General features: G+C 34.3%; 1 protein-coding gene across 5 annotated transcripts in view; it reads right to left on the bottom strand.

The window, feature by feature from the left end:
- The window catches only part of LOC114650214 (myosin-3-like), a 45,224-nt gene that overhangs the window by 27,758 nt on the left and 3,000 nt on the right, over nucleotides 1-14,466 (bottom strand). For 4 of the 5 annotated variants that reach the window (XM_051926256.1, XM_028799711.2, XM_028799712.2 and 1 more), the window contains exon 2: nucleotides 10,695-11,421. In XM_051926256.1, the coding sequence (XP_051782216.1) occupies nucleotides 10,695-11,381 (687 nt within the window). In that variant the 5' untranslated portion in view covers nucleotides 11,382-11,421. Of the gene's footprint in view, nucleotides 1-4,544; nucleotides 4,780-10,694; nucleotides 11,422-14,466 lie in introns of those variants that run through there. The other variant, XM_028799713.2, reaches the window with a different exon arrangement.

The following is a 14,466-nucleotide window of genomic DNA, read 5'->3' as shown; positions in this document are numbered from 1 at the left end:
ACAAAATTCTGAATTGAGCTGTCAGTTAATCACTACATATATTTAAAGGCAAGAAACATGACTTTGCATTTTGTATTTTCCTCACATATACATTTTTATGAAATTAACATTTTTCTTTGCTTCTAAATTCAAATAGACCCTGCACATAAAAAACAGCTCTACAATTTGATAGTAATTTCAAAGGTGATTCTTACAGTTTACTTTGTAATGTCTTATTTTTTGACTTTGCTTATATAGTATGTTGCAAAGCAACCTAACTTTACAAATAGCATTTGTTACATCTCAAAATGCGTTTAAAGCATCCATCCATTTCTCCATCAGTTCTGCAGAGTGTCACAGGATATCACTGTGGTATCATGAACATGGTAAGAAACAACCCTGGACTGGAAGAGAGTCGATTACAGAGTGTAGTCCTCATAATGCCAAAATCATTCATACTAATTCAAGTAAGAGTTGTCAATTAACTCAACACATGCGGGGGCACAGGCAGGACATGCATACTCCACACAGAGTGTGACTTGGCTGAAAACAGAATGTGCCACTGATCAACAAGTTATTAAATATATTAAAACATCCACTTACCTGTTTCACCAAATCTTTAAGAGGCCCCAGAGAGCTGGAGCCTATCTTAACAGCACTGTGTGCAAGATGGCAACCAGCCATGGACAAGGTAGGCAGTCCATCACAAGGAACACTCACACAAACCAGACCAGCTTACATTAACTGTAGTTTAATATGAGGATGTTTTCACACCCTACCTTATAAACATTTCTCCATACCTTATTATATATTTCAATGATACTGTATCACATGTTATGTATGAATTATATTCTTGCACAATTTTAAAGAATTTAGTTGTGATGCTTTGTGAATCAAGTTCTAGTATATAAAAATAAGATTGATATGAATTATTTTTCTGAAATTCAAGATAAAATATTTTCAGCAATGTAGTTAGTTAAAAGGAAAGATAATAAGAAAATATCCATAATGAAGGCCATGTTTTTAAAAAATTGTGAAATGAACCAGAAAAAGTAAATGCTCATTCCAAAGCACTGGACTATCCATCCATCATAATCCAGCTGAAGCACACAGGGACTATTAGACTAATATTGAAATTATGGTGCAAAAGAAAACCAGTAAAAATTACCTTGCTACATATTCACAACCTAAAAATCTGCATATTACATTAATGATTAAGAACAGGATTTTGTACTGTGAACATATAGAGCTGAAGGCAGAACTTCTTTTGTAATAGCAGAGTGAGAATGTGTAACCATGATCTATTGTATTGTTCATGTACTGTATGCTGTATTAAATTAAGTAGTTCCAAGGCGTGAATACTCTTCTTTATATTATATTAAAACTCATTAATTGCTCACAGATCTTTGGCTGAGATAGTGACATTTTTCTTAAAGATAAGGTAATCTGCATGTTATACTGTATACTTCTCCACACGGCCAAGAAAACACAGATCAAAAATTCCTGAGATTGCAGAGGATGGCAATTACTCAGTAATGGGTGAAAAAACGTGGTAGTTAAAAGTGGAATTTAAAACCTGACTTAGACTTTTTCTCATTTTATTGTGCTACAGTATGATATCTTGGTGTATTTAATTTGAAGCTTTGGCAAGGATCCATACAAAATTTCTTAATGTGAAAGTGAAACCAACATCAGAATCAGAATCAGCTTTATTGGCCATTGCATGGATCCTTCCAAATTAACAATTCATGAACAATAAACAGGAGTGTATTACTGTATTAAACACGAAGAGTTTCTTTACACAAGAGATGGCACTAGTCTGGAACAACTGTTGACACATTTTGGGGAAGGAGATACCTTGAATTCTTATAAGGAAGTGCTTTTTCAATCTCTGGCTTAATTAACCATTGGCTACCCTCTCTCACATATCTACATAAGCTGGGGGGCCATACCTTGGCTTTCAAAAGATGACGGGGCAACCCACACACATTACTCCAAAGTGATGAATTGTCATTGCTTTTTCTCATCAAAACATTGTGCAACTGCCTCAGCTACCTCATTTAATGCTCTTCTGACTTTGATTAATTTACTTTGTTAACATCTTTTCCAATCAAAATAATGACCCATCATTTGCAATACCACAATAACATACTGTATATCTTCAGGAATATTTACTGCTGTTTTAACAGAATGTAGTGCAATCACAGCATAAACACAGCATGTACAATCCATGTGATGCTTTATTGTGTGAATTGGCCCTTGCAGTTACAGCATCCTGTGTTTCACTTGGTTTTGCCAGCTGTCTTCCTTAGCTTTAGTTTTGTGCTTTGTATAGTGAACCTGTGCTTCTAAGTTGCTACTCCCTTTATTTGCTACTGATAAGTACATGCTACATGACACTCATTTTGTTCAGATTAAAAAAACAGGCATTTTGTTTTTATATTGTCTTTAAATTTACACTATCATTTGAATATCTTTTGTACTTCTGATCTCGTGTTCTGCCCCATCCTCTGGGCTTAGTCAAATTACTATACATGCTTTACTCTGTAAACAAGCTCCTCTGTGTTTTCTACCAAAATCTGCAATCTAGTCTACTGGTATTGCATAGATCAAATATAAATATGCAGGACTATTTCTTTACACAGTGTGAGTAACAAGTAAATAAAACCCTGATCAATTATTGAGATTTTATAAACCCTGGTTGGACCAACTAATATTTTTGGCCTCAAAAAGAGGACATGTTTGCAAAAAAAAGAGTATGTCTGTTCACCCTAAAGATGCTTTACAAAACCACTATATGAATAGTAATAAGAAGCAGTACTGTTCAGTAGTTTACGTTTGCCTTAGACTATGAAAATCTAAGTCAATGAATGTTGTGAAGTGAAAGTTCTAATCCCGTGAAAAAAAAAAAAACTTGGCTGGACCACAAACAAATCAACATGACATTTCTTTTCTTCATGCAGAGCTCCTAATCAGTTGGTATGTATTTTATTTCTCTGTCACTCCTGGCAACTGTGGACGCTTGCTTTAAACTTAGAATGACTTTGGCCCTGAACGCTCCATTGATATTCTAATATAATTATTACTGACAAACATTAAACTCCCAGCAAGTGTTTATATACAGTACTGAGAAACTACCACAGGAACATGTCAGAACTTGCAATTTCTACATTATTTAGAGGGAGTACTATGTTCTTCCTCATTCTTAATAACAAAGAAAATGTATCTGAACCTCATCTGCTCAAACAATGTTTTTAAATGCATGAAAGAAAAAGTGTAACAAAAATAGATTTTTTTGAAGATTTTGACGAATCACCTCAAAGCTTGAGGAAAATGCAAATTATCATTACAATACAGCTCATAATATGAAAACTAGAATTACAACAGCACTGTTACTCTAATGGTCATGTTATTCAGCACATAATCCATCACATTGGTGCAGATTCTTTTTTAAATGAGTGCATAGTAGTTTTTATATAGCATTTTTCTCAAGAATACACAATACATTTTTGCCTTCTTTGTAATTTCAGTAATAAGCTAATCAAAGCAACAAACAACTATGAATGTACATACTGTGTGAAGTGCATTTCATTTGAAATATGTAATATACATTCTGATACTGCAGTTATTGTAAGGATATGAATCCAAGGGATAGACCAGTTCGTGAGTGACACTTCTTTGTTTCTTTCCATTGCCATACACCTACAATAGTCCCTATAGTTTTTAATGCCAACAGTGTACACTATGCTGTGTAAGAAAGACTGATTTCCACACCTCATGATTCAAATATTGATTTTCCGTAAACTTTTGCTCTGTTGCTACATGTCATTCAGATTGTATGCAATACAATTAACTGTTGTTAAGGGAACCTGTCAGAGATCCCAATTCGCTCATCTTTCTTTTGTAAAGAAACAAAGAAATTGTATTTATTTGGATTTGCTTCAAAACAAATTTCACAATCAAAAAGCACAACAACAGTTCAATAATTAACACAAATATCCTCTAGTACCCACTATCTTTCCAGTAACAGGGTCCAAGAGAAGACCCAGCTTTATACACTTATTTTTCTGTTTTGTAAAATAATCCAACTTTCATTTTAATAAAAAAACCCTCCACAAGTTTGCTTTACTCAGTTTAATTTACTGTCATTTCATTCCATTTTACTTGTACAATTCACAGCTTTACTAAAACTGGCCTGTGGTTATGATTGTATCACAATAAAGCACACTGTATGTATTTGTGTATTTAAAGTCCACTGTAACTATAAGGCCATGCATTTAGCTACAACCCCTGCCTTTGTATGTAACCTGTGAGTTTAAGAATATAAAACACTGCATGCACTTTTATGACAGCCTGACTGAGATTATGTTCATCTGTACTCTAAATAAATTCCCTACTAGAAACAAAAACCTTTTTATTCGATAATGCCTCATACAGTGATTGTTCCCTTTTACCAGATTCATTTTCTTTATAAAAGCACACTAACTGCAGTTTTCTAATGATCAAAATTTGTGTTAAAGGCCTGGTTATTATTTTTGGAAGATACATAAATAAAAGCTGTTTACCTTTAGTGCAACAGTCCCACTGCATCTCTGCTTGTAATCTTCAGTACAATGGTCCCTGTTTCGTAAAGCCTTTCCTCGGCTTTGTGTTAAATGTACTCCTGTACGAGTGTGCATGCATCCTTTAAAGGTAGCACAGCCCTCCAATTGAGCGAAATGCTTTGTGGCTCACAATGCTTCTGTCAATGGATGTGAGCAGAAGGCCTTTAATCATGATTATCTCAACGAACACTTTCATTTCAGCTTTCAATCATGCCCCCGTCTGTCTTAGTCCTCATTACAACAGCTTCTTGCAGTTCCCCACACAAATGCCTGAATTAATTCTGGAGCAGGCACAGACACTAACATTACCAATATCCTTTCTTTATAGATCATAAATTCATATGCACTTAATCCTTATTTTTGCAGGCAAATACAATCATAAACCACTGTAGTGTTTCTCACTACTGTAAATGTACCATTATAAAGGTTACATAGATAGATAGATAGATAGATAGATAGATAGATAGATAGATAGAAATCATTTTTTTTTAAATGTTATTTAAAGAAGCAACACTGCTGAAGACATATAAATGCATTTTATACTGGTGATTATTTTCTTTTATATTTTATGGAATAAATTCACAGATAGCTGGCATCTTATTGTTTGTTAACAATAAATAAATTACTAGGTAGCTAACCATCCTCTGAAGCTAAGATGTCAGTCAATAATATTATTTAACAGTTATCTAATATGCTATCTAATATGATTGTGTAACACAAAAGCAGAAACATTGTTCTGCCATGTGTATCTCAGATTTGTGCCATACATTTTTTTCTAATTTCTTATAATTGGTTCATCATGTTGGATGTCTGTGAGCTTTATTTTTGTTCATCTCAAGAGGTTCATGTAATCTGGAAAGGTGGAAAATATTACAATGCTCCAAAATGTGGATGCTTTCCGATTTAAAATGCACTAATGTTTAAGCATGTTTAAGGCAGCCATTTAAAAAGGTATTTATATATTTCCAGCTTGACATGAAAATCTAGCAGGACATCACAGTGCAATTTTAAAATCAATAGACTTTAAACTAAAATGAATCATGAACATAGAATGTAAAATGATTTTATGATTAGCTTGAAATTCAGTGCAATGAAACATGTATGAGACCTTTTATTTATTCTAATTTCATAATGTTGGCTTAATGTATTTTTTTATCCACTGTCATATCTCTGGGGTGTTGAACACTGTACAGTAGATATAATTTTGTCCTCGTTCAGCAATTTTTTTTTTTAATTTTCAAAATGTAACAAATGTTTATTATTGTATTAATTTTGTTTTGGTACCAAATTTGGTTTCTAATGGGCACTGCCATCTTGGTTATCTTTTGGGACTAGTAGCTCTATTCTTGTAGCAACATTGCCCCATAGCTACCACACCCAGAAGTAGCACCAGTCAATGTCATCACCCCAGGGGAATACAGATGGCAGTACACTACATCTAGCATCTAAAATTCTGGATTCAAGAGCAAAATATTTCACATTGTGAGCTACTGCTATGTAAGGAGTCAGGTGTTCCTTTGATTATGAACCTCCATTTCATACAGTTCCAGTCATAGCAAACCAAGGTTTCTTCCATTTTTTCCCTACAAGGTTTTTTTGGGAGTTTTTCCTTGTCTTCTTAGAGAGTCAAGGCTGGGGGGCTGTCAAGAGGCAGGGCCTGTTAAAGCCCATTGCGGCACTTCCTGTGTGATTTTGGGCTATACAAAAATAAACTGTATTGTATTGTATTGTAATTGGGATCACTGCTGATTTGGTATGCTAAAAATGTATTGCTTTCTGTAAGCATATAAGCAGATGTATCATTCACAACGCGTCAGCTGTCCCTTTTGTTCTGAGAAGTAAAGAGATGTGTAAAGGAGAGAGTGTTGGCAACAGAAAGGATATTCATGAGACTATTACATTTTAATAAATAGCTAACATATTTTGTAGAAATATACTCGGGTACTGAAGTAAAGCATTCACACACAAATATACTGAAAATCCATTCATCTTTGGTACTCACTTTGTCCAGTTCTCCAGAAGCCTATACTGGGTGTAATAAAAATGTAGTACCCCATGAAATATGCACAAAGTGCAAAGAACTCTGATTTTCATAGAGCTCTGAATTTGGCAACACCAAGCAAAAAACTAAAACAAACCTGGATGGGTCACCAGTACACTGCAGTACAATTAGACACACACATCCCTACTCACACTGGGCAAAGATAGAGCTCCCAATCAGAAATAGCATAGTGATTTACAGTGTGACAACATGTAGAACTTTGTAAGAGAATTCAGTTATAGACACAACTTCAATAAAAGATAGCATATATTTAGAGAAAGACCCAGCTAAAAAATCATCACATAAAAACCTTACATCTTCATCTAGTTTGTCACAATACTTGGCTTTTCTTCTGGCACTTAATTAGCCATCTCCAGAAACGAACCTGTAAACTACCTTATACATGTAGTGTATGTGTTGTCTTCAACATTTTTCATCATCAAACAATAATAACTGATAGGAAACATTAAAAATGACTATGCAGTTCTTTGCATTATTATGAACAAACATGAATGAATTAAATGGTTTTGGCAATGGATTGATAAATTACACATACATACATAATACAGACATTTCACAATAATTGTAAATATAACAAAAATGTGCAATGACCTTATGGCCAATGAGTCCAGTATTTGCCAAGACAACTCTGCCTTCGCGTTTCTGATGCCAGTACAAGATCATGTCATGCCTCAAACCCAGCACTTGTTCGTGTATTCATTCATTTAATAGGATACCCTTCTGCCCCTCATCATGCTCTTTTAAATGTTACCATTTGAAAAGGCTGTGAATTATTTAGAATCCTCTTTATAACACCACACTTCCTAAGCACTTTTGTGATTGTTGTAAATGCCAGTTTAATTTGTCCTTTTATAAATATGCTTTTACCAGAACAAAAAATGACTATTATATGCAGGATTTCCCTGTATGTTTTATAACTTTAAAATACCAATTTTAAGAGTGCGTTCAATGTTATTAATACAATATTAGACTTACCTACAGGGACAAGCATTTTTACAATAAGCTAGAACTTATTGTTCTTTGCGTCCACTGTCATTTTTTCAATTGCAATTTAATTTACTATTTGAAAGCTTTTAAAAACAATGGCAAAGATTGTCAGAAGTTCAATGCTTCAATGTAATATTTGGTTACTGTAATGTGTACTGGCAGTGGGAAATACAGTGCTGCACCTATAATGATTTCTTTACTTTTACTAAATGTGAAGACATTTTCAGAGTCTTGCACACACAGATGTTTCTGAAACCCCATGCATGTGCACATGGTGCTACAACTATTTTTTTTTTCCAGAAAACCAAATTCTCTTAAAAACTAACATGAAAATGAATGATATATTGTGTTTTTTTTAATGTGAGGATTTCTTTTGATTGTATCTTTTTTTAATGAATTTTCTCTCCAACAAGTTTTTGTAAAATATATTAAATCTTTTTTATTCACACAAGTATATGTTCTATAAGTAGAATTTTAAAGTCCTAGGTCTCCACATTCTTTTCATTGCTATTGTATTTTTTCTTCTTGTGTAGTAATGCATGTGCATTCCACACATATGCATGCACAAAGGGTCTGTACAGCTTGGTGATATTATCATAAATATATAAAAACTTCAAATGTTTTCAATAAGAATATATCAGTTAGGTTGCATGTCTAGCATGCTATCCTCTGTCATATGGTAGTGTATGCTTTATCATGAAGCTGCTGCCAGTACCCAGCACTAGCTTTAAAAACCACTGAGATCCAAACAAAAAGTAAAGGCATGAAGCATGTGGGAATTTCTATTAATAACAGAAGCCAATGGGCATTTCTGGAGCCAGCTGTTGAGTTTTACATTGTACAATTGCATGTCCTATTGGCCAGATTTTTAAATCAAGAACAGGTTTTCTTACAGGTCTAAGCAAAAACATGTTCTGCTTTTCTCAATGGCCAATGCAAAAGGCCATTAGATCATTTGACTTTTGTTTTGTCTTATAAGATTTTTAACAAAATCATAATTGAAAAAACACAAAAGTCAAAACAATCAATCTCTAAATAGACTGTTTAGTCAAGTGTTTGTCCCTCAATGAGTCCTTTTCGTAAATTAATTATAGATAGATACAGCTTAATGCAAGCATCCATCTTTTATAGTGAAACTATGTTAATATCATATAAGGGACATAGCATGTGTTCAGCTTGGCATGGTATTCATAGAGCCAAAATGGCAGCACCTATGTAGACAATCATACAAAATGGTGGTGCCCATAGGAAAACAAATACACAAAATGGCAATGTAATCACAGAAATGCAATGCAATCATCACATTAAGAGCATATTTCTCAGACTTTCACTGTAAATATTGAAGTTACTGTCTCCAAAGCTCTGGATAGAGTAAAAGATTAGAGGGGATAGGGACAGAAAATAGCAGTTACAATAAGACCCCTAAAAAACATCAGGCTTTACATGCACATTTATGAAATCTAAGCCAGTTATTGTGTCAGGCACATTATATAGCTTCTTGTATGGCTGTCTTCCAGGCCCAAAATTTAAAAAAGCTAATATTTTTGAAAAAGAAAGGAACATATGGTTAGCAGAAACAGCAAGACTACTGTTTATGAACATGTCTAACAGTGCCTCTCAGGTTTATTCCATAAAATGGCAAGTGTGAGACTGGTAAATGAGCTAATATAAAATCATGTCTTATATATTATGAGCATTTTTCTTGTTTCCCACTTTACAACATAAATCTCTATATATATGAAAATAAATAGGCTCCTCAAATACAAAAAAATGGGTATCTAGAGCAGAAGGACTCACTTTATAAAAAGCTTATGAATATGTTTTGGAGTGCAAAAAACTGTGTAATAATAAAATGTTTCTATTTAAAATAATCTGGTACAAAAGCTACAGAAAATTAAACAGGAGGTTGACTTCATATTTTCTGAACACTTGTTAGCTGTACAGTTCTATATAAAATGTTCTACATTTTGTGACACGTCTGTAACATAAGCTTGTGCAATAACAAAGTTTGAATTTCTAAGAACAGCAAACTAAACTAGTCATTAGAACAGAATGAATTAAAACTTGTTGGCTTTTAAAATGTAATGTTAAACTTTTAGATACATTGTTAGAAGGTGGTACAGAGTGAACACACAGTGGCAAAGCAGCCTATTTGGATTCCATGTTCAATCCTGGTCTTGGGTGCTTTCTGTGATGATGCAAGTTTCCATTTTGAGACTTTGGTTTAATTCTACAGTTCAAAAACTTGAAGTTATGTTAATTGGTAACTATAAATTGAGTGTACAAAGGTAGGGGGTGAGAGTATACTTTAAAGTACATGTTCCTTCTTTCCAAACCAGCTCTTCTTCCTTTGTATGTACTACAGGCTGGACGAGATGGCTGTGAATCCCATTCATTCTCCATTGCACAAGCAGATACACAATGGATAGAAGTGGTAGATAAGCTTTTACTCACGTGTTAATTTGTCTTGAATTGAAAGATCTGTTGCTTAGCTGGGACACCAAGTCAAATTAAAATTATTGTATATTATGTCTGAAAATCTTGCTTAATTAAACACATTTTTCAGTGAAAATATTTTTTACGCACACATTCCACATTCACTGAGTCCATTTGCAGTCTTCGATTACCTTAAAATGCAAATCTTTTAGATGTAGGAGTAAAGCAGGAGCATGCAGTGAAAAACGCTCAAAGCAATGAAGAAAGCTTGCAGGCAGTGACCAGGCTCATGATTTAAACACAGAACTCTGGATCTGAAAGTATGTGGAATCCACCTTGGAAACCATACTAAGCAATCTTCAATGGGAAAAATTTGATAAAGTACAGCAAAAGAAATACTTGTTCGTTGGAAGAGTGAATAAACACAAATGTGACTTTCCAATAACATTTAATTACATATCTAAAAATACCATCTTATTATTACTAAATACTTCCCTAAAAAACATTTTTTCTCTTTCCTCAGCTATCAAATCCTATTACACAGATATCTGTTGTTAAATCAGATTTCACCAACAATGGATCAGCAAGGACACACACTTCCTCTAATTCATTGTTACATAACCCACCTCTGATCCTGCTGTGCTGCTGGAAGAGCTCCGGTCTTGGCTGGCATCTGAACCTCGGTTTGGCTCAGAAAGTGACAGAAGTTGAGCTGCATGCTCAATCTGTGATGTAAGTAGCTTTTTGAGACTGGTACTGGGGTTTATAAGAGGCTCTGAAAACTCAAGGTCTCCTTCTTTTCCTCTTTGGCAAGGTTCTGGCACTTCGTCTGTAGTGCTCATTTCCATCTCCTCTTTTGAAATAGAGCTATGAAAGCCTTCACTAATGGGATATGAAGGTGGCTTAAATAGCAGTTCATCACCAACTACATCATCAACTATATCCTCCCATGAAACCGTACATCCAGCTATGCTACCCAAGCTATGACACCGCCAAGGCACATTCTTCAACTCTTTGGATTGGGATGATTTTTCACCTAAAGAATGAGTGCGGTGAATAGAGGCAACATTTCTAGATAATCCCACAGACCCCAGATCTTGTTCACTAAACCTCTGTTTGATGGCTGTTGCTTCTTTTCCGTCATGAATTAAATCAGTAAATCCATGTTCACCAAGATGAGAGCCAGTTTGAATCAGCTCACTGGCACTCTCAATATCCTTCCTCAAAAGGTTGCTGCCTTCAGGGACTTGGCTCTCACTCTCCCCCACATCTGTGAATCTTGGGCAGCTTGATGTTTTGTGCGCTGCTTCCATTAGTATCAGTAATATTTCAGTGTCTCAGAGCAAAAGAAATCTGAAACCAAAAAGGTGGAAAATATTTTTGGAAACAAAGAAATGTCTAAAGGCAGTTTTAATACATGACCTGACTTTTGCTGATAAGAGTCCTGTGTCAACCTCTTGGGCTATATGTATATAACTCTGTTGGGCATTAATCATTACTCACCATCTTAACAACTACATACAGTGGATTCAGAAAATATTCAGACCCCTTCAATTTCTGCACACTGCATTGTGCTTTAGATTTAATTTTAAATGCATAATTTTACCTATGAATACCTACTGACAAAGTGAAAACACATTTCCAGAATGGTTTGCACATTTATAAAAACTCAAAAACTGTATTCAGATCCTTTGCTGTGGAACTCCAACTTGTGGTCAGGTGCCTCCTGTTTGTTTTAACTATCCTTTAGATGTGTCTAGAACCTAACTGGAGTCCACCTGTGGCAAACTGAATTGATTGGATATCATTTAGAAAGGGATACACCTGTATACTGTATATAAGGTCCCACAATTCACTGCATGTCCGCACAAAGATCAAGCCATGTAGTTCAAGGATTTCCTTTTCTAATTTTAATACATTTGCTAAACTTTCTGAAAACATGTTTCTATTTTTTCACAATGGGTTTTTGAGTGATTGTTGGGCGAAACTGGCAAAATTATAGAAGCCAATTATTGCTTTCCTGTAAATTTATAATGACACTGCATTTTAATGTGCATATTTTGTTAAACATCACACAAATGCCTTTTCTCTTCTTCCTTCTGCAGAATGGTAATGTCACTACTATAAGATGTCACTACTGGTTTCCACCCTCCTGAACTCACCACTTCCATTTTCTTATCATGAAAAATGGCACCACTGCCATTATGGCTTCAGTTTATGTTTTGACTAGCATCTGATAAGACATAGTTGCATTTCCTTTGGCTTTAGTCAATTTTCAATTATATTGGGATCACCTTGGTGCCCAAAACCTTTATGATCTATGTTTGTGTCTTTCTTATACTTGCTATGCCTGATTTCTTTATTACCAAGTCATACTGTATAGGTACTGAAGTGAACACATTGCAGGGGCCAAATTTAAGTGCTGTTGCCAGCAAAGAGAAAGCTCATCCCTTGTTTGTATTCCCTCATCGCCTTCAATACATAATGCAGCAGGACTGATTCAACACAATCTTGCTAAACTGTTGATATCAACACACAATGATGACATCACTACACATTTACTTGCCCCTTCCTTTTTCTAGCTCAAAGACACTTTATCATGATTGAGCATTGTAGGAGCTAATCGAAAGTTAATGCTAATTGTTAATTTGCATAGGTATTTGCTTATTTAGTACAGAATGTTCATTTTACATGGCAGCATACAGTAGATATTAGACGTTTTTTCTTAATCCCCTATAAGCTAACATATTAATTGAACAGTCCTGACACTCTGTGAAAAGTCTGCTGTAACAAAATTGCAAATAAATAAGTAGAGGAATACAGTTTTATGACCGTTTATACTGACATAAGCAGAAATGTTTGTATCAGTGTAAGCCTGAAACTCAAATATCACAAGACAAGAGGTTACTTGTTTTGGTGTGAATTACTAATTTTTCTCCGGTTTTTTTTTTGAATGTCACTAAAACTTTACCAATGAAGATAATTGGACTGTGAAATTTTTGTGTATGCATCATTCTCAATGTTTGAACCTTTCCAGTAGCTCCAGAATTTTGGAAATATACAAGAAATGAAGCAGCAGATGGAATAAAATATTCTTTGCATTTGACTATGGCTAACTTAAGATTTGATCAGGTTCATTTTAAAATACATTTTTCAAAACTGCTTAATCCCATTTCAGAGTCTTGGAGAAGTCTGATTTAAATTTGAACTTGAGAATAGTTTAAACTTCTTCAATTAAATGCAAAAAAATTGTAGCTACAATACTTCCAGTTAATAAAGGCTAATGGTAAGCATTTAAAAAAAAGAGTCTGAATTAGTGTAAGCCACTCTAATTCAGGGTTTTCATAAGAAATGTAATGATTTACTTCTTGAGGATAGAAGTACATAATAAACAAGAATAGTTGCATCAGATATTTGAAATATTAAAATGTGTGCTTCAATTTAAATGTTTCAAGTCTAAATTATACTAGAAATGTGTCATATTTCACCCTCTGATAGAGGTCCATAGAGAGCTAGATTCTTAGTAAAGGATCAAAAATAACATCATACTGTATTCTAGTCTAAAATGATCTCCCACTTGCTTATGTTTGAAATTTGTCATTTTTACACTCTGGCAGACGTCCATTGAGAGCTAGATTCCTAGTAAAGAATCAAAAATCAAAAATAACATCATAGTCATAATCACTGATCTTGAAATAGTCTAAAGCAATACCCCGCATGCCTATGTTTGAAATGTTTCATTTGTAACCATCTTGTAATGGCTCTTAGAGGGACAGGACCAACAGTAAAGAAACAGATATTAAAAATATGATCATATTCATGATCATAAACCTCAAAATAGCATAAAATGACACTCCACGTGCCTATATTACTGATCCCCCTTTTTTTTCTTTTTTTTAAAAATTGTATTAATTTTTATCATTCCATACAAATAGATCAGTTTTTACAAAAAATAGGATTGAAAACAGATCGACCCCCACCCCTGAGAAAGAGAGCATGGCCAATGGGGTGAACCTTAAAGCTTGTAAACATACCTAGATTGATTAGTTTAATAGGGCAATAGAGATGAATGGAGAAGAGAAAAAAATGTGGAGAGAATTGCTTCCTCGGTGCTTTAAGAGCTTATTCTAAAATGTTATTGATTAGATCCAGCCAGGTTTTGAAAAAGTTCTGTACAGATCATCTAACTGAGAATTAGATTTTTTCTAATTTCAAATAGTATAAAACATCGGTTTCCCACTGACTTAAAAGAGGAGAATTAGGATTCTTCCAGTTTAGCAAAATAAGTCTGCATGCCAATACTGTAGTGAAGGCAATCACAGTTTGTTTGTCCTTCTCCACTTTAAGCCCATCTGGAAGAACACCAAACACAGCTGTTAGTGGGTTAGGAGGGATTAT

Source organism: Erpetoichthys calabaricus, chromosome 4 (assembly GCF_900747795.2).
Source record: "Erpetoichthys calabaricus chromosome 4, fErpCal1.3, whole genome shotgun sequence".
NCBI classification, from domain to species: Eukaryota; Metazoa; Chordata; class Cladistia; order Polypteriformes; family Polypteridae; genus Erpetoichthys; species Erpetoichthys calabaricus.
This window is presented reverse-complemented; position numbering and strand designations above follow the sequence as displayed.